General features: G+C 42.5%; 2 protein-coding genes across 4 annotated transcripts in view; one reads left to right on the top strand and one right to left on the bottom strand.

Annotated features, from left to right (window-relative positions):
* The window catches only part of LOC128918682 (succinate dehydrogenase [ubiquinone] cytochrome b small subunit, mitochondrial-like), a 53237-nt gene that overhangs the window by 659 nt on the left and 32088 nt on the right, over positions 1 to 20490 (top strand). The window contains exons 3-4 of one of the 2 annotated variants that reach the window (XM_054223209.1): positions 1899 to 2043; positions 5017 to 5702. The exons of the other annotated variant lie outside the window; for it this stretch is intronic. Coding sequence (XP_054079184.1) covers positions 1899 to 2043; positions 5017 to 5182 — 311 coding nt within the window. The 3' untranslated portion in view covers positions 5183 to 5702. Of the gene's footprint in view, positions 1 to 1898; positions 2044 to 5016; positions 5703 to 20490 lie in introns of those variants that run through there. 2 annotated transcript variants of the gene reach the window in all.
* On the bottom strand, positions 12008 to 17705 carry LOC128918685 (interleukin-18-like). Of its 2 annotated transcripts, none has more exons than XM_054223217.1 (6): positions 17530 to 17705; positions 16358 to 16431; positions 15356 to 15364; positions 14693 to 14830; positions 13739 to 13884; positions 12008 to 13606 (listed from the first exon to the last, which is right to left on the bottom strand). In XM_054223217.1, exons 1-6 carry the CDS (start codon positions 17688 to 17690, stop codon positions 13391 to 13393), a joined length of 744 nt encoding a protein of 247 aa, XP_054079192.1. In that variant the 5' UTR covers positions 17691 to 17705; the 3' UTR covers positions 12008 to 13390. The 2 variants fall into 2 exon arrangements, with proteins under 2 accessions (XP_054079192.1, XP_054079193.1); XM_054223218.1 differs by having other exon boundaries at positions 17397 to 17653.

The raw sequence follows: 20490 nt of genomic DNA, 5'->3' as shown, positions 1-20490 counted from the left end.
GCAGGTGTGAGCGTGCAGGGGTGGGAAAAATGGATGCAAGGCACAGTAGTTTTTCTTTGGCTCTTCGTGGGTGAGGTAGGGTTATTGGTATTGCCAGAATGTGTTACCATCACCTGCAACTGTACTATTTTCAGTCGATAGCACGGCTGTTGATTAGCACTCTGCCCGGGTCTGATTTAAAACAAGGTGTATGTGGCTCTACACTGCTTGTATTTGAAACTGACGCTTGTAATGCCGCTATTAAGGCTGTGAATGCTGCAAGTCTTTAAGTGGGAGATATCAGCTGAATATTAAAAAAGTAAATCTTTGCTTATTAATAAAGGTGGGGTTTTTTTAGAGTGTGGAAAAAAGATTGAAAGATTTTTAAAAGAAATCGGAAAGAAGGCTTAACATTTCTTATGGTTCAGGAGCAGTAACAATATGAAGGCACTGCAATTGTGACTTCTTCCTTGAACAGTAGAGCTTCTGGTTCAGTGACGTTAATCTGAGAAGTCTGATTTGCATGCCAAGAGTATTTCTTAGATTGTTTTTTGCTCTCTTCATGTGGTAAGACTACACAGAGGTGATGAAGGATAACCACGACAAGACCAAGTTCTGGTCTGTCAGTTGCACAGTTAAATATGAGAAATGTTGTGACCAGAGGTTAAGGATGTTTTGTAGCCATTGCAATGCAACTTAGAAGTGGAAAGGATGAAGAAACACTTGTAAAAGAAATTGGCTTAAACACAGCTAAGCTGTTTCCTTCTTTTCTATTCTGAAGTTCATATTAACAACAGACTTTCATGCATGTGCTGTGAAGTGTTCTTGACTGCGGAGTTCTACAGGGACACCTTATTAGACCCTAGCCTAGGTCCCTTTTACGTTTTACTTCAGGTCCTTTGCTTTCCTTATCATGTCACTTTTCTAAGTTTCTTTCTCCTTGCAAAAACAAAGAAAAACCCATGTATTTGGGTTTAGATGGATGGATAATTTTTATGTGTTGGGTAAGTGCTTTGGGGATATTGTATTATAAAGGTAATTTCAGAGAGTCAGTTCTTGATGTTTTTATCCTGGACTGATGCTGACATTCTGGTCCAGGGTATTGCTTATGGTGTTTGAGTTTTGGTTCGCTCCAGAACTTTCTAGATGGTTTGGGTGTGCTTCTTTTTCCTTCCTAATAGTATTCGAATGCTTCTAAAAAGTAAGAGTTGGTGACAGAGCTCCCTAACTGGTATTTCTATTACTAGAGTCATCTGTTAAGTGGTTCAGATTGTACCCAGCTGAGTATCAATGGAGGACTGAAATCCTTTGGCCTTCAGGCTACTTCTAGGCCCTATATCACTGTGATGGTCCCAGAAGTTTAATGTGCTATTTGCAGTTAAAAATAACAATATCGGTTCCTTGGCAGAAATGCGCACAGAGTTATCATGGTGTGCCGTTCACTGGAACTTGTAGTTGTGTGCCTTTGGATCTCAAAGCCATTTCTCAAGAGGTGGGAGTAGTGAATAGTACGTAACAGTCAGGAAATTCACTAGACAAAAAGGCTTTGCCTTCGGAGACAGTTCTTTCTGTGAGGGTTGACTTGGACCTTAGTCCTGAACTGCAGGTTGTGAAAGTAGGACTGGTGTTTGCTTTGACTTTACCTGTTGAGCTTCTATTCTTCTGTAGTAAAAGAAGCTTCTCTTTAGCAGCAGCAAAGAGAGGACTGTTTAAAATAAACCTTTTAGACATTGTAAGAGATATATATGTATATTCTATAGCAGTAAATCAAAGGCATCTAGGTTTTGCTTGGATGAAAGCTTAGTAATCAGGTCAGAGAAAACACATAATTGTGTGGTACTGATCAGGATGAGGTATCTGTTTTTAAGGTTACAGCACTTTGAATAGGAACTTTGCACTGAAAAATCTTCTTCTTACAGGCAGTTCCAAGGCTGCATCTTTGCACTGGACAGGTGAGCGAGCTGTCAGTGTCCTCTTGCTGGGTCTCCTTCCTGCAGCCTACCTGTATCCTGGACCAGCCGTGGACTATTCACTGGCTGCAGCCCTCACTCTCCATGGCCACTGGTAAGCGCGATAGGTCCCTCAGAATTAAGAGTGAAGTCTGATAGTCAGGAAAACTCCAAGCCTTAGGTCTTAATTCTGTATATCTCAGTGAGTTTCTGACTTATTTCCTGATCTAGTATAAAATACCTGGAAAGAGGTGCAAGCGAAGTCCTTACTCTCCAAGTTCTGTGATAGTTGTGATCTTTGACAAGACTGGTTGTTTCTTGGTCTTCCTTTGTCACACTCTCAGTCAGAAGGCAGGATACGTGTTACTAGTAAGGAATCCATAAACATTCTCTAATGTTCTTCTACATAGTATCTTACCTTAGGAGGATTTCCTTGCCACTGGTTGTGTAGAATCTTGGATGTTTTTATCTTGTAGAAGAATCAATGTTATATGAACAAAGGAAACAGGACAGATCTATATAAAACAAATGGTTCTTGTAAGGTTCTGTGTTGTAGGCTGGCTTTGTACATCTTAATGGTGATGAGATTCTGCATAATAAAGAGTCCGTAGCAAATATTCCACTGAAGAAGCCAAGACTTTGATTCCTGGGAAATGGATACTTGCTCGTGTTCTTCTTAAGTGTAGTTCTGTTGTGATCTTTAACGAGAGTAGGCTAGACAAGTCTAGTTAGGAGTGCATAGTTGGCCTAACTGGCAGCATTTACCTTCTTCAGGTGATAGTAGTCTGCAGTTCCTTGTCACAGGGATAAAACAGATAAGTACTTCACAGTACTTTAGGGTGCCAGGTTTTCTTGAATCTCAGTTTAGCCTTATGAAGTGGTACCAGGGATTCTTGAACTTTCCTCACTGACTGGGAGCTTTTTTCCAAAGCCCTCAAATCTAGTACAGAATCAATCTGAAGTGTGGCTATCCTTGAATATATTTGGCAGAAGTCTTTCAAATATAAAATACATAAACCTTAAACTTCCCTGCCTGTGGAGCATTTCTTCACTTGTTTGGTGTGTGCATGTTGGTGCCATACGAGATGTGACCATGTGGGGAAATTCCAGGTAAGGGAGCAGGTTATTGCAGGTTGATGTGTTGAAATGGGTTCTCATTGTGTGAATGCACGTGCATTTGATTCTTTAGTGAATGTCTCTTGCTGACAAAAGTGTCAGGATTGGTCATACTAGAAATCTCTTCTCCATAAACAGTGTGGGGACTTCCCCTGTGAGAAAATGACTTGCTGCTGGTGTACAGCACTGCTAGTAACTTTCATCAGAGTGAGTTCCTCCCCGGCTTCTGTGGGTTTTTTGTTCTCTTTTTAAACTGGAACTTTTCTCCAGTGTTAAACTCTTGTCTTGCAAAACATTGTCTTAAAAACTTAAAGGTGTTCCTATGTAGGAAAATGCTGCTCTTGTACTTTCATAGGTGTTCAGTGCTAGAATATCTTTAAAAGAAAAAAGATTGTTTGCTTGCCATAAATGTTAATCTGATTGTCATAACAGATCAAATAATCCCTTTAGTAGCTGATCAGAAACTGCAGAGGAGTATTGCATATATTTTTGAGGGGTTTTCATTCACCTTTTGCTATGTTTTTCCTCGGGAAATCTTGTCCTAAAATATGTTGGAAGTAGAGCTTCAGGTAGTTAAGTGATCGTCAGTCCAAACACTAACCTATCAATAGACAGACTCAAGATACCTGAAGCCATGTTTATCTTGTACCATTTTTGCTGGCATGTAATAAAGATTTCTCTGCCCAATGAAGTTGCCGTGTTGTGAGCTAGATTGTGTGGCTACCACACATCAGCTATTTCTCATAATTCTCTTCCTTGTTCTCAGGGCCACTGGTCCTTTCCCATGAGGTCTTTGAGTGAATTAATTAGCGTGCTGTAAAGTCACACACCAGTTTTTCGGGGAAGTCTTAGGATGGCTCAGTCTTACTGTGCCATGCAAAGAAAAGATCTTATGACAATCCCTTATCAACACTACTGTTGAAGGGTGGCCTGTGAGTCCCAAGTTGAGTACGCCTTATTTATCTGCCCTTGGAAGGCTAGAAGTGTGGGTAAATGCTGCTTGCGCATCTGACCTTATTCCACTGTTCAATTGTAAAAAAAATAGCTGTAGTAGTTTGAGAGTAGTTGCCTTTGCTTCCACTTTCTCCTTCTCTTCTGTGTATCCAGGGGTTCCTTGCACCCCTTTTCTCACTTTTGACATCTTCATGGTATTAGAACCCCATCTAAGTGAAACTGAGCTCAGTATTCACTTGCAGTGGCATCTGCTGCAGGACTTTGAACCTTGCTGGGTCACTAGGGTGTCTTAATTTGTAGGAGACAGGTCCTTCAGCTTCAGGCTAGACCAAGGCAAAAATCCTAGGAAGAAAACTGTTGCATTAAATGCGGTTCTCTTTTTTACCAAGTTGACATCTGTCATTGCAGAAAGCAAATATAATTGTACTACCACAGTAGTTTAATATCATCCTCTGTCTTCCTGTTGATGGATAGTTTAAATCTGGACAAGAGTTCACTTCCAGTCTGAGAGAGATAGAAAAAAACATAGTATGCTAATTTTTTGGTTGCCACTATTTTCTAATCTAAAGCCACATCTTGGAGTCTTCTGTGCATTTGTGACAACGGCTGGTCCCAGAGCCACACCTTGCTGTCCAGGCAAGAAAGATATGTCCTTTGGTTTCCTTTCTTGAGTCCCTGGAAGTCAGATAAGCTGCCCACTGTTTCTTGGAGGCAGATTCTACAGATCTATTGTTGAAAGAGCTGTGCTCCAGACCTTGTTTCCTCACTACCATCAAGAAAAATCTGAGCCAATATGTGTAGAATAGAGTATGTGGATAGTTGTTTTGTTTTGTTTTAAATGGATACATCATCTTTTTGAGTGGGAACTGGGCATTCTTTGGGAAAGGTTGATGATAGCAGGTGAAAAAAATAATGTGTTTGAGGCATCTTAGTAGAATGCTTATGTAAACTGGGTGTATTTTAGTGAGGGATGCTCTTTCCTGATTTCAGCTTTTTTTTTTCCCCTCTTATTCTGTAGGGGGCTTGGACAGGTTATAACTGACTACGTCCATGGAGATATACCCATTAAGCTGGCCAATACAGGTCTGTATGTACTGTCGGCCGTTACCTTCGCTGGCCTCTGCTACTTTAACTATTATGATGTTGGTATCTGCAAGGCTGTTGCCATGCTGTGGAGCCTCTAAGATGCAACCAAGTCTCTGACAAACATGATTGTTCACTGCTGCCTCTGCTTCATCATATTTTTACCAACATGTTTAATGCAAAACAAATTAATAACCAAGGGTCTATAGTAGGTACATGCTGCAGCAAGTTCAGAGGTCTTCTTTTAGAAATAAATATCCAACAACAGTAAAAATGTTAGAAAACAAAAAGTAGATTTAAGTGGATAATGTCCAGGTGACTGAGTTGATTTAAGGTGCACTGTAAATTGGGAGGAATTAATTACATCAATGACACACTTATATAGCTGAAGGCAATGTTCCTTGTAATGGCAGCTTTAATGAGTGTTTTTCTAAAATAACTGTTGTTTAGTTTCCTATTTTGTAAAACAAACTTGAATTGTAGAAAATTGAACTGTTATTTCTGACATCACAACAGCTGAACTGTATGTAAAGCACGCTCTGTAACTCTTTGGGCCCTGAGAGTTGATGTAGAAAAGAGAATACTTTTTTCTTAATCCATACAATAAAGAATTTACAGAAATTGTGTGTGTGCGCCTCTGAACGATTTTTACTACTTTTGGGTTACTTAAAACGTTTTCTCTGCAGATTTTGGTTTGGGTTTGTTTTTTTTTCTAGAATCAAGTTCAAATACTGTTATGTTACTGGTCATACTGTTACTCTGCATTGCTTCATTTAGATGTTAAAAAATATTTTATGAATAAGTATTAAAGACAATACATAAAGAGAGGTGGCTTACACTTGACTTAATACAAGAGTAATGTCCGTTAGAAAATACAGCAATAATTGACTTAACAGGAAAAATACTTTTGCAGATTAATTTTAGGAGCTGTAAATAGCATACGGCTTTCATATTTTCCCTGGAACCTGTATGTTCATCTGCAGCATTCTTGGGGGCGGGGGTTGTTTTCTAAATAAACACTGGTACACATTTTCCTGTGTGACTGAAAATACAACAAACATACCCTGTCTGTCACAGCTTGACATGAGACTGAGGCAGCATTCTCTCCTATGTCTTTAGATTTTAGGGCATTTTACAGGAGAAACGAGATTCTGGTTTTTAACTTTCTTCTCTGCTTTATCTTTTCTGCCTTTCATAGTAGTAAGGAGTGGTTAACTGTTTCCATGTTCTAATGGTAATTCTGTGGTACCATTAATAGGAGGAGGAAGAGAATTGTGTGTTACCATCAGTCTGATTATGCAATAAACAGAATGAATAAGTTGCTGAGTTGCTGTTTGAATTCTAGAAGACTTCCTGATTTGATTTCATTTTTTTAAAAATCTGGAATGGAATTTTTATTTATTTACTTACTTATTCATGTAACCACGTACCTAGCCGCTTCTGTTTTGCTAATCTTGTGGCCAGAATTGAGATGGTTGCTTCTGTCTGATGTGGTCTGATTCAGATTATCAATGTAACATTTGTTATTTTGTCATAGTGAGGAAGATGCATGTGTATGAGTCATTGCTAAGTACCTCCGCGCAATCTGAGCATGTATCATAGAAAGCATTTGACTTTTCCTCTTTTGAGACAAAACACAAGATGCATCTCTATGTGGTACTTGTTTAAGATACCTTGTGTGAGAAATGAGTTATATGAGAGCTCTGGGAATATAGTAGCCCAGACCTACAATATTAGGGGCTAGCAACTCTGAGACCAATTCACTGTGGTTCTGAGGCAAGAATTAAAGGTAATGACCACAGCTTTCTCTATGAATCGCATGTGTTCCTCAGTCACACAATACCTGTTGAAATTGAATCAGTTCCCTGTGATTACCATTAACTTTTGTTCTTAATTATTGTGATGGCTGTAACCATTTGGTCTAATCCCATTTTTGAACATTCATCAGACATATAAAACTGAGACTCAGTCCTACAGGGTATCTGGATGTGTTAAATAAATTCTTGAGGGTAAGCCCCTCCAGTAAATTCTTCCTAAGGATAGTGTGCTCAGTGGTGGCTGTACCTGATTCTAAATAATTGGTTTCTTACTGCCTCTAGGTGCTCCTGTAGCAGCTGACAGGAGGAATGGCAGGGGTAACATGACATGAAAAGCTGAGACACTCAGGGCTATCACAGCAGTTTCATGTATCTGTGCTTTTTTTTAAAGTTGCTGAAATTACACTTTTGTTTTGATTTTTACCAAAACAAGTCTTGAGACTTTCACATCAGCGAGAAGCCTTCCTGTTTTCTCTGATTACTTGTGCCTGTATGGGGTATGACAACTGTACCAGCTGTCCAACATGGCAAGTTGAAGACCCAGGACCCCAGCTGCAAACAATGTCCAGGTTATAACTACCTGGAGTTGGAACAGAAGAGGAAGATTGACACTTATATGCCACATCAATTTCTTCAAGATTACGTGTTCAGAATGTATTACATTAATTTTGGTTTTGGTGAAATCCAGTGCTTGCTCAGCTCTGAAAGTGAAATGGAGTTCACAGCTTGCCCCCAATGTATGCTGCATTGTCACTGTCCTGGTGCCGGCGGGGATAGGGTTAATTCTCCACAGGACACAGGTGTTCCATGCAATGTGAGCCATGACCACCCTGAGCTGCTGGGGAAGGGGGCAGGAAGTCGCAGCTTGGAGCCGGCTTGGGCATCCTGGGTCCGGGTGGGGAGCAGTGGGGCCGTAATTGTGTTTGTATAGTCCTCTGTCCGTGTTATTGTTGTTGTTGTTTTCTTGTTCCCTTTGTTGTTCTGTTAAACTGCCTTTGTCTCAACCCAAGAGTTTTGTCTTTTTCTTCCGATTCTTCCTGTATTGGGAAAGCCGGAGCGAACGGCAGGTGGTTCTTTGTTGCCGTCTGAGGTTAAACCACGACAGTCCTTTTTGGCACCCAACGTGGGGCTTGGAGGGTTGAGATAACGACAGAATCCAACTAGAGCTTGTAAAAACGAATTTATTGTATGCATTTATTGTATTAGATAAATAGTCACTGGTCATCATGTTGCTTGGTTTGTTCTCATGGCTGTGTTATGTGAATTCCTATATGGCTTATGTACTCCCTGCGATGATTTTTGTTACTTCTGGGAGAGGGATGAGGATTATCATTTTGCTGTCCTGTGCAATATCGGCTTATGATATGATAACATCACTTGTTAGACAGCTACTTTGGGGCGTTTATGTGGTATTGCTGTCCTGCCCGTACATTGGGCACCGTCTCTCAGAATTTATTAATAATTACACCCAGTCTGTGGGGGAAACAGGGGGGGACACTTTCCCCAGCTCTTTTGCCTCCCTTTTCTCCTTCTGGTCAGGTATGACAGCTTTTGAGAATTTTGAATATCCTTGGGATACTCAAACCAGCCTGGTCCTATTGTTACGTCTGCTGAATGTGTTCCAGGTCCTGTTCAGGATTAAACAGCTATTTAAGACTACCACCCAGAGATCTGCTCTGAGGCTGGACAGTCAGGGGTGGCATGGCATGTGGGAGAACGTGGGCAGGTACCTAGAGAACTTCTTGCCTCCAATGGTCTGGGACTTCACCCCTGAACAATTACAGGACCCTGATAAAGTGGTAGAATATTTGAAGGGAAAATGCTGTGGCTATTCTAGAGAGGCACAACTCACCGCGCTGTGCTGGGCCCTGGCCAGTATCTACCAGGCACTGCTCAGTATTATGAAGCACCCTTAGGGGGAAGAGATGGAAACCAGCCCAGCAGCCACTGCGGCTACTGCAACCCCTGCGGCAGCCACTGCAGCTACTCCAACCACTGGCGGCAGCCATTGCGACTACTCCAACCCCTGCGGCAGCCACTGCAGCTACTCCAACCACTGGCGGCAGCCATTGCGACTACTCCAACCCCTGCGGCAGCCACTGCCACTGAACCAGAGAGCCAACCCGTGCCAGTATCAGTTGCCCCCGGTACAGAAGAAGTACACGAAGAAATCAGTTCGCTTAGTAAGAGATGATGATGAACCAGGGTCATCACAAGAGCAGGAGGAAGAGGCAGAACCAGAGATAATTACCCGATCCATATCCTTGAGTGAGCTGCGGGATATGCGAAAAGATTTTAGCCGACTTTCAGGTGAGCACATTGTCACCTGGCTGCTCCGGTGCTGGGATAACGGGGCCAGTAGCCTGGAATTAGAGGGTAGGGAAGCCAGGCAGCTGGGATCCCTGTCGAGGGAAGGCAGCATTGAGAAGGCAATTGGGAAGAAGACCCAAGCCCTCAGCCTCTGTAAACGACTCCTGTTAGGCGTGAGGGAGAGATACCCCTTCAGTGAGGATGTTGTATGTCACCCAATCGAGTGGTCTACCATGGAAAGAGGTATCCAGTACCTGAGAGAATTAGCCGTGCGGGAGATGATTTATTATGACTTGGTCAATGCAGACTTACCCACAGACCCTGATGAGGTGTGATGCACAAGGCCCATGTGGCGGAAGTTTGTACGGAGCGCACCATCATCATATGCCAACTCACTGCCAGTAACGGAATGGAAAGGTGAAGAGGGACCAATGGTGGATGAGGTAGCTGGCTGGCTCCAGCAATATGAAGAAAGTCTCTCTTCCCACCTTGTCTCAGCTGTGGAGAAACTGTTGTGGAAGGTCCAGCAACTTGAAGAGAATATATTCTACTCCCCATCTGTATGGGCCAGCATCTCAGCTATTAGGAGCAGGCGTTTCCCCACTCAGAGAGTACAGAGGGTACACACCACGAGGCACCCTGTGGTTCTACCTGTGTGACCACGGAGAGAACATGAGGAAGTGGGATGGACAACCTACTTCGATCCTGTGAACACGGGTGCAGGATTTGCAAGGAAGGACAACCACAAAAGGGGATCCCTCCAGGAAAAGTGCTGCTCCAGTTTCCAGCGGGCAGTTCCCCACACAGAGCAGAAGGCCTGATCTTGCTTCTGATCCTCTTGGAGGAACTTCCCAAGTCATTTCTGCAAGAAGTGAGTAACGGATACTATGACCAGTATTAGAGGGGCCCTGCCTCCGGCCAGGTGGAGGAAAGGGACAACTGGGTTTATCGGATGGTGTGGATTCGATGGCCTGGCACATCAGACCCACAGGAGTATAAGGCTCTAGTGGACACAGGTGCACAGTGTACTTTAATACCATCAAGCTATAGAGGGGCAGAACCCATTTGTATTTCTGGGGTGACAGGGGGATCCCAAGAGTTGACTGTACTGGAGGCAGAAGTGAGCCTAACTGGGAATGAGTGGCGAAAGCATCCCATTGTGACTGTCCCAGAGGCTCCATGCATCCTTGGTATAGATTACCTCAGGAGAGGGTATTTTAAGGACCCAAAAGGGTACCGTTGGGCCTTTGGCATAGCTGCCTTGGAGATGGAGGAAGTTAAACAGTTGTCTACCTTGCCTGGTCTCTCGGAGGATTCTTCTGTTGTGGGGTTGTTGAGGGTCGAAGAACAACAGGTGCCAATTGCTACCACAATGGTGCATCGGCGGCAGTATCGCACTAACCGAGACTCTCTGATTCCCATCCATAAGCTGATCCGTCAACTAGAGGGTCAAGGAGTGATCAGCAAGACTCGCTCACCCTTTAACAGTCCCATATGGCCGGTGCGAAAATCTAATGGAGAGTGGAGGCTAACTGTGGACTATCGTGGCCTGAAAGAAGTCACGCCACCGCTGAGCGCTGCCATGCTGGACATGCTAGAACTCCAGTACGAACTGGAGTCCAAGGCAGCCAAGTGGTATGCCACGATTGATATAGCGAATGCATTCTTCTCAATCCCTTTGGCAGCAGAGTGCAGGCCACAGTTTGCTTTCACTTGGAGGGGCGTCCAGTACACCTGGAATCGACTGCCCCAGGGGTGGAAACACAGCCCCACCGTTTGCCATGGACTGGTCCAGACTGCACTGGAACAGGGTGAAGCACATGTGCAGGGTGAAGCACATATTTGGCTGAAATACAAATATGGGGAGGCCTGGCAGATTGATTATATCACGCTGCCACAAACCCGTCAAGGCAAGCGCTATGTGCTCACAATGGTGGAAGCAACCACTGGATGGCTGGAAACATACCCTGTGCCCCATGCCACTGCCCGTAACGCTCTCCTGGGCCTTGAAAAACAAGTCCTGTGGCGACGTGGTATCCCAGAGAGAATTGAGTCGGACAACGGGACTCATTTCCGAAACAGCCTCATAGACACCTGGGCCACAGAGCATGGTATCGAGTGGGTGTTATCACATCCCCTGTCACGCACCAGCCTCTGGGAAGATAGAACGATACAATGGACTGTTAAAAACTACACTGAGAGCAATGGGTGGTGGGACTTTAAAACATTGGGATGCACATTTAGCAAAGGCTACCTGGCTAGTTAACACCAGGGGATCTACCAATCGGGCTGGCCCTGCCCAATCAAAACTCCCACGTACCGTAGAAGGGGATGAAGTCCCCGTAGTGCACATGAAGAATATGCCAGGGAAGACAGTCTGGGTCAGTCCTGCCCCAGGCAAAGGCAAACCCATTCGTGGGATTGCTTTTGCCCAAGGACCTGGGTGCACTTGGTGGGTGATGCGGAAGGATGGGGAAGTCTGATGTGTACGTCACGGGGATCTGATTTTGGGTGAGAATAGCCAATGAATCAAATTGTGTGATGTTAATTGCTAAGTAACACTGTCACTGTATGTCCTCATTACTATAATTGCTATCAGTTGTACTACGAGTAAGGCACAGGGGTGATGGGATCAGAACTGACCTCAGCAGCTGGCGCCCAGCAACTTCCTCAAGATCTACATCTTCAGCCCACGGACTGTGGGCATGGGCCACACCGGGTGCACCAGTCACAAGCTCTGAAAATACAGCATGCAACAGACCAGCACCACCCAGCATCTCACCTGCCCTGAGAGACTGCTCTAACAGATGGAGCCCAGAGCCATGGATTAAATGAACTCAATGGACACTTTCGAGTTAGAGGGATGGCCCATAAACTAAGGGCATTATATCTGCATGAATATATATGTGTGTGTATATATATATATACATGACAGGGGAAAGTGGTGGCAATTCATTGGAACCTGTAAGATCTGGGCATGGCATAGATGGTATGGAAAAAAGGGTGGATAATGTCCTGGTTCCCGCGGGGACAGAGTTAATTCTCCCCAGGACACAGGGACGTGAGCAACGTGAGCCATGACCACCCTGAGCCTGACCACATGCAACGTGAGCCATGACCACCCTGAGCTGCTGGGGAAGGGGGCAGGAAGTCGCAGCTTGGAGCCGGCTGGGGCATCCTGCGTTGGGGCATCCTGGGTCCGGGTGGGGAGCAGTGGGGCCGTAATTGTGTTTGTATAGTCCTCTGTCCGTGTTATTGTTGTTGTTGTTTTCTTGTTCCCTTTGTTGTTCTGTTAAACTGCCTTTGTCTCAACCCAAGAGTTTTGCCTTTTTCTTCCAATTCTTCCCGTACTGGGAGGGCTGTGCAAGTGGCACGTGGTTCTTTGTTGCCGTCTGAGGCCAAACCACGCCAGTCACCTACACAGAATAAGAAGGGGCCCTTATGAGAGCCAGCGACGTCTACGTTTGTTTCAAATTGTTAGAAGGACAAACATCGTTTCATTTCATTGCTAACCTACAATTTACTGTTTAACTCTTAAAAAACCTTTACATAAAAGCATAATTTTTTTTTTTTCTTGGGCCCTCTGAGGACAAACAGCTTTATTAGAACTTTGATTGTTCAGGTAAGTTAGCGGTTTTCTCAAAGACTTCCAGTAAGTTAAAAATCGTCTGTTGTTTCTACTTCAGTTGAAGGTAAGAGTATCACTGATGAAAGATGCTCAGGAAATAATCTTGATGCAAAAAAGTAATCTCAAAGTCTTCATTGGCCAGGTGGATGGTCTGCTTATGAAGTCTGTTATTTTAAGCTGTTTTCTCACCCTCCCCAAAAATCGGTCAACTTCATCTGAGACATCCAATTTAGAAGTATTCAAATTCAAGAGGCAGTAAAGATTTTAGAGATCAAACTATACAAGACTATACAAGACTATGTATGCATGCATATTCTTGTTTCTTCATTGTGTAATTCTCTTTCATCTGACTGGAAAACAGGCCTGTGATGCTTTTTGGCAAGAATTTGCATTTATTTTCCTTTATAAGATGCTAATTTTTGTACTGACCTATGGTAGCTAAAAATATAAAACTGGCTTGCCTCGGAATGAGATTTCTTTCATAAAAGCCCAAAATCTATTTTAAGACTGTTGAAGTACGTCATAGGTTGTTGTGACTTTCATTCTGACTTAAGTTAGAAACTTATCTTCATGGTTTCATCCACTTCATCTTCTCTTGACAGTTTCTTTAGAATTAATTTTCTTAAGGAGCCTTCTTCCTCAAAGGCCAAAAACATTCCTCGTTCCAGTGAGTATTCAAACTTAAATGCTCTGGAGCTACAAGATGTAAATGTCTTTTTGAAAAAGATTATGTTACTTTCACCAGGAATTTCTTTGGGAACTTCTCCTTCCTGAGGAAGAAAAAGGGAATGGGTTAGTCCCAGCACAAGAGCTGAGCAGGTTTGTTTCAGCTCACACAGGTTTGAATTCTTAATTTTGCCTACTACTTATATATACATAAGGTATAGAAAGCAGATACTTACCCTAAATCGAACTATCACTTTTCCACATTCTTTCTCACAACACATGTAATAACTTCTATCTTCTACCTGGATACTGAATGCAACAGGCATCCCTGCTGATGGTGTGGTAGTTTTGTAGTAGTGAATGTTGAAGTGCATTCCGTTGCCTAAATATAAATTGTTTATAATTAATGGTCTGCTCAGGAGAGGGCTGCAATGACTTAGCTGTATTATGTCTTACTATTCCATTGGCAACTGCTGTCTTCCCAGGATACTTGTTCTGACAGGAGAGCCAGGACATGAATTTTTATGACTGCTGGTAGCACATATTTGACTTTCTGCAATCATTCAATAACCAAGATTTTGGATTTGCAAGAAAGCATGTGAAGTTACCAGTTATTGTGGGTAGGATGTTGAAATCATTTCACATGCATGCATAAAGTGACAACTGGATTTGTGAACAGTCATCTGCAAATCATATTATATCTGTATATATGGGATTGTAGATAAATATATTCAACGAATATAGTTCTGAATGAATTGCTGAGGGCCCCCAAAAAATTAAAGCCAAAACCATAAGTATATTGTTAACTACTACTGCTGCTAGAAGAAAGCAAGAGCTTTTAGTGCTAAATACATTGTCTGTTTAAGCCTAAACCAATTTTTTTTTGTAATCCAACACAAAAAAAAACCAACCAACCAAACAAACAGATTAAGAATTTAGTTTGTGATCAAAGCTAACTAAATCTAGCAGACCTTTTCTGCGTGGGACATCCTGCAGGCCTCAGTCTAACCTAATCTAATCTATTACTAAGACACAAAATTTCAGCTCTCTCAGCTTTATTCTTACAAATTAAGTTTGAAGTCTTTACTCTCAGTCTCATCATTTAGAGTCAGGGATTACAAAGAACAAAAGCGCATCTAGAATAATGAAACAGTACAATGGTTATAGTATGTATTTAGAAAATGCTGTACCAGATTTCATCTCCTGATCTGTCACATCCTCAAAAGCTGCCATGTTTAAATCTGGTCGAACCACAAGCAACTGGCTATCTACATTTCGAAGGACTCGGTGGAGAATTTTTTCCTTACAAAAGGCATCGCATTCGAGCCCTGTAGAAATATTAAGCAAAGAGGGTCTAATATTTTATCTATAATTGCCTCAGATCTTAACAGTTTGCTACAGGCTTAATCTTGTCATTAAGGAATTAAGTTCTTAGAATGGCAATTTCAAACAAAATGGAGGCCACGTCATTCTTTCTACCTCTGGCTTGTAGCAATCCAGGCAAGACAGAAGGTTTTCCCAGAATACAGCATTCTGTACATATAAGCAAGATAAACTACTGTATCTGTTAATGAGACTTCAGAAGCGACAGTTCTCTCTCATGCCCAACAATTAGAATTGCATTAAAAGGTCTTTCTGTTACGAAAGCCACTACCCTGTACCTTAGGAGGAAATAAAGCACCATCGGCTTCAGAAGGAGAAGGCAAGCTGTAGCTTTCTTTTTATAGTAGCTATTATCGCTTTGAAAACTTGGTCTTTAAGGCACACAAAGCATTTGTGGGTTAGTAAGCGTGAGCAGGCTAGTTCAGGTAAAATTGGTAATGAAGTTAATAAATTATGAGCTTTCAGCTTACCATCGTCGTCTTGATTCCAAGTGAGCAGTGAAAAAAAGGAAAGAGAAAACAACATTAAGCTCTGCCCTCACAAAAGACACCACTTTCTACCCAGTTTTGTTCTGCAAGATTGGAAGCCAGCCAGCCAGCCACCTACGCGTTTCCAGTTGTACTTGCCAGTATCACTATCTCACCCAGCTGGGCTGTTCGAACTACAGGGTGTGTTTTGTGAGCATAACAAACTCAAGAGAATGATGAAACCACCACTCATTTGAGAACTAGAGTTACCACCAAACCAAGAGGCATGCAAAATGTTTTAGGGTTACTTAAGGGTGAGCAGCTCTGATCAGTTTAAGCCTATAACCAAGGGATAAATGGCATGCACATTTTTTCTTTCATGAGCACCCTTATTCTAAGTAAGCAAAAGGATGAGAAACGGTGATTTGCTTCCAAAGTCAGGCTGCTTGTAAAGAAGAGAGTTTTCTAACTAACTTCATCCTGTAATACTGGAAGTTATCCACTTATTCCAACTCCACCCCCCAGTATTAAAATCCTTCTGAGTATCCTTTACGGGAATGTATTGCATGAAGCAACAAATATTCTGCTGAATCAGATACTTGGTTAACGATACTTCAGACTTAAGCTTATGGAAGAACTAGATGGAATCAGACTGAGAAAGGAATTGTTTTTAATCAGTATTCAAACAGAAAAAGTTATTAAATGCTTAAGGTGTTCAGCAATAACATGGTGCTGACCTGATAACACACTGGGACAGCTGTCAAACTCGCATTCTTTTTGCAGTGAAGAGCCTGGCTCTGTAATCTAAGAACTATCATTCTTCTAAGCAGGTGGGGATTGTAACTGCTTTGAGGATTGTTCAGGTAACATGGAGGGGAAAAAACCCAGGATTCTACAGAACCAGGGATGCCAGCACCAGCAAAAGACCGAATTGTATATCAGCTTTTGATCGTCTATGCAGAAAGAAGACACAGTGTGTCTCTTTCAGCAGTGGGTAGTAATTACCTGCAAAATAGAGGCAGAAATTTTCTCCAAGTTGTACCGGACACACAAGAATCTCTTCACAACTCATCTTTACTCTGCCAAAAACACACGGAGAGGATTCAGAGTTCAGAACAATGCTTCTTACTCTATGAGGCAAGGGAGTTCTTGGGGCTAGTTCTCTGCTAGTGCACAATACTGTAATAGGGTTGGCATATTTAACTACCTGTTGAAAAATTGCTTTTTAAAATAATTGGTCTCCTCCTCTATTGTCTTTTATCATTATTTAGAATAACATAGAGCATCCTTCAAGTTCTGTTATTTTACAAAACTTTTCATTGACTTACATGATGCTACGTGGAAATAAATAATAACTCTATTAGAATTTTCTCTATAAACAAAGCCAACAACAGTGATCGTAAAAACACTGAAGTGACTTTTTGTAAGTAGTCTAGAATATGAAGTGCTTCATTCAAACCTACCAACTCCTCTCTCAAGGCATTCTTTCCCCTTGCACTAGCGCATTTATTATATGGTCTATAGTTCTAGCTGCTCTGTGCAGAAGAGGCATCCAGGTTCATAGCAGAGGACTGCATTTTTGTTTCCAAACATGCATACCCAAACCTTTGAAATGAAATACTACACCACCAAACAGTGCATGCCTCGTGTAGTGAAGTAAACCCAGAAGGCAAGGACTACTCTAAAGCAGAGGGGAAGGCATAGGCAGGACTTACTGGTAGAGGATTAAAGGAAAACGTGCCCCTTCATTTAATGGGTAAAACAGATAGAACGATGCATAGCAAAAGACGGTTCGATCTTTTCCCAAGCACGTTTGAAAGGCACGGCAGAAGCTAAGAGGTTTTAGCTGACGGTGCGAGGTCGTGGAGACTCGGGGATGGAGGGCAGAAGAGCCCGGCCGCGCCCCGCTCGGCGCCCTGCGCCCAACGCGCTCCACCCGCCCGCTCCCCGCCGGGCTGCTCCCGCACCTTCCAGCCGAGGGGCCGGACCCCACCGGGCCGCCCTGCGCTGCGGCCCCAGGGCGGAGAGGCGGCGGCGACCCTACCTCGCTCTTCGGCGGGCTGCAGCGGAGCGATGCGAGACGGAAGGGCGAGCGCTGCCCCCGGAGGCGGGCGGCACGGGACGGCCGACACCCGCTGCCGGAGCCGACCCGTCCCGCTCCCCACGGGCAGGCGTACCTCGGGCGGCGGCGGAGTGCCGGCTGGTCGGAGCGCGGGGGCTGTCCCGAGGGGGGAGTCACCGCCGTGTCACCTTCATGCGCTCCTGCGGACCGGGAGGAGAGCCGTCTCTTATCTAGGGAGGGGGCTTTATAGCGGCTTGCATTGCTGTACGACCGCATACACCGCCTGAACAAACTGCAGAGGAAACTAGGACTCTTTCCCAAGATATCTGTCTACGTCTGCATTTATTTTGCGGCACTTCCCCTCCTCGGTAGAGAAAGCCGATCATGCAAAGCTGAGGTTACGAAGGAAGCCTTTTGCGACTCCCTTTGTCTCACACAGATGCCGACAGAGGACAGGTCTTGTTTCTAACACCAGCGCGTTTCGGTTAGTTTGCTTAGTCCATAAAGTCTCAAGCAGCAGTTTTGAAACAGGTAGTAGCCATCAGCATGTAGACTTCCCCTTCGCACACTTGCAAGTTGCCGGTAAACATTGTGTCCGCCTTCGGGGAAGCCAGTTTAGGATTGAAAAGGCATTGTGTGCATCTGGTTCTTTATAACAACAATACCAAGAAACATATCGCTGGTGTCTGGGGGGAAATCTTCAAATTGTCTTCCCTCCCTTTGTATGTAAGTAGCTTCAGGGGAGGAATTTAGGCATCTCTCAGGGAAACAGCCAGGCAGAAACTGGCTTAGTACTCGAAGCCAGATTAATAGACAGTTCCTAATTTAGCAGCTGTAAATCGTTTCCCAGGCACGTATTAATTGCAAATAAATAAAACGGTGATGGCCATTACTTGTAACTAACTGCTGCAGCCCCAAAGTGTGATGTTTTTTCAGAAGGTAAGTGCTGCTTTTGGTGGCTGTGGAGTGCTTAATGTAACAAAGGTTGCTGTAACTGCAATGGCAAACATTGTGTAGTGATAGGACAACTAAGCAGCTAAGGCAATAAAAAAAAAAAAAAAACCAAAACAGAAAAGTGAACTTGGGAATGAATAATTAACCAATATTTTGTATAGTTTGTAGAACTTGGCAGTGTTAACTGGTATCTTCCTGCCTTGATTTTCTGTTTATAATGCTGACTAGTAATAATATAATGCTGACTAGTAATAGTATAACGTTGAATGCCTTCATTAGGGCATTCAGCTGCGTAGCTCAGTGGGTAAATTGAAGAGGTTCAAGTCTTAGCACTGGACGGGGGGGGGGGAACCCCACACCAAAACCACAAAAAGAACCCCAAATCCCCAACCATAACTAAGGCTAAGACCCTAAGATGTTCTCTTACCTGTCTGCATACCTGTTACTGCTTTGGGAGGAAAACAAAACTTAACAAAAAAAGAGCACAATACATGTTTGTGGGGAATGCTTTAATTTTGAGGTCAAAGGTGCATCTTTCAACCTCGTCTGAAATAATAATCCTAAAAATATTGTTCATTTTACTAATAACCGTGGATTTTGACTGTTCTACCCACAGGGAGCAGTGTATTTCACTGACACATTAAAACAAACAACAAGTACATGTGCTACAAAAATGTATCTTCTTTCTTTAAAGTTGTTGAAAGAAACTTATGAAACTGATTCAGAAGAATTTAAAAGAGCAGAATTCAGCAACATAGTAAACCCTCCTGTGTCTGACAGTCAAAGAAAAGTGCCTTTTTGCAATTACTGCTTTCAAATAAGAAGCATATATCCCTGTTTACAGGTATACACTTACACTGTCTGTATTGCAACCAGACAGCAATATTATATCATCCCCTTTCAAATTCCTGTTTTGTTACATGGCATTCGGTACATGTGTGGAGTTGTGTTTATCTAAACCTGTATACTAGAGAGAGATCCAAATTTAAAAACCTAGATGTAGCTGATTTCTATATACAACAACTGTGATTCTGTTGTTCCTCTTGGTACTTTATTTGAATGGTTGGTTCTTGCAGAAGAAAAAAAATCTTTCTAAATTTAACTGGCTTCTGGTTCTGGTCACCCGTTTCTGTACAATTTCCCGATAGCCCTTTCGTAACAGTAGTTCCTTCCTGTGTAGTACGATCAAATTGCCTCTTGGTCTTTTTCAACTAAAATAAACAGCTTCAGCCCTTTAAGTTTCTACCTCTGAATAAATTTCTTCAGCTTCAAAGTAATATTCATGTCTCTCTTCTTCACTCCAATTTACTTTTAACGTTTTTTTGAAAATTTGGGCACCAGAGCTTTATTCAGGAGAGTTCCCCATTTGGGTGATACTGCTTGCATTTCTTGTTCCCAGACACCTAAATTTTCATACCATCAAAAAAAAAAAATTAAAATTGATGTTGTAATACTGATTTATCCTTTAGCCATTTTTTCTTATTAAGATTAAATTTACATTCAGATCACTTGTGAAACATTAAGTAATATTGTACTTGGTACCAAAATTTGTGTGAAAGCACCAAAACAATACTAGTCAGCCAACATTATTTATTTTGTATTAACTGCTGGCACGAATATTTTTTGCCTATTTGACATTCTATATGAAACTATCAAGAAGGAGGACTTGGTCTTTCCTGCTGACCTTTGAGATAATAAAATTCAATTAGGTCGTTTAACACATTTAATACAAGGAGTTTTCTTCTCTTCATCTGTACATATTTGCATCTATAAGGATCAGAGTCTAACTCATAACAATAGCTTCTATTGTAAGTTTTAAGGTTTTGTTTCTCCTGGCATTGTAATATTTCCAATTTTAAAGGAACTGGAACTAATTTTAGAGTAATGACTTAGATAATTTTATTTTTCTTTAGTCTGAACTTTCTCCATAGACTATTGTATCCATAAGGTAGTGGAAGTGGTAAAACAATTCAGATGTTTCGTTTATTTTAATTCTGGCTGGTGATAATAAAAATATCTTAACATGGTAACAGTAGCTCAATTAGGTAAACACTTTAAGGATGTTTTCCTAGCTTATTCTTCATATCTGTTTCTTAATGTTTCAATAGTATTGCTAATAACA

The sequence above is a fragment of the Rissa tridactyla genome, chromosome 17 (assembly GCF_028500815.1).
Source record: "Rissa tridactyla isolate bRisTri1 chromosome 17, bRisTri1.patW.cur.20221130, whole genome shotgun sequence".
Classification (NCBI taxonomy): domain Eukaryota; kingdom Metazoa; phylum Chordata; class Aves; order Charadriiformes; family Laridae; genus Rissa; species Rissa tridactyla.
The sequence above is the reverse complement of the archived record's forward strand: the minus strand, read 5'-3'. Positions and strand labels throughout refer to the sequence as shown.

What these genes read in the sequence shown, in the direction of transcription:
- LOC128918685 (XM_054223217.1), bottom strand. Translation starts at nt 17,690, where the DNA reads ATGCGGTCGTACAGCAATGCAAGCCGCTATAAAGCCCCCTCCCTAGAT. An exon ending in AGATCAGGAGATGAAATCTG is followed by an intron (nt 13,885 to 14,692) that starts GTACAGCATTTT and finishes ATTTATATTTAG; the next exon opens with GCAACGGAATGCACTTCAAC. An exon ending in AAGTGATAGTTCGATTTAGG is followed by an intron (nt 13,607 to 13,738) that starts GTAAGTATCTGC and finishes TTTCTTCCTCAG; the next exon opens with GAAGGAGAAGTTCCCAAAGA.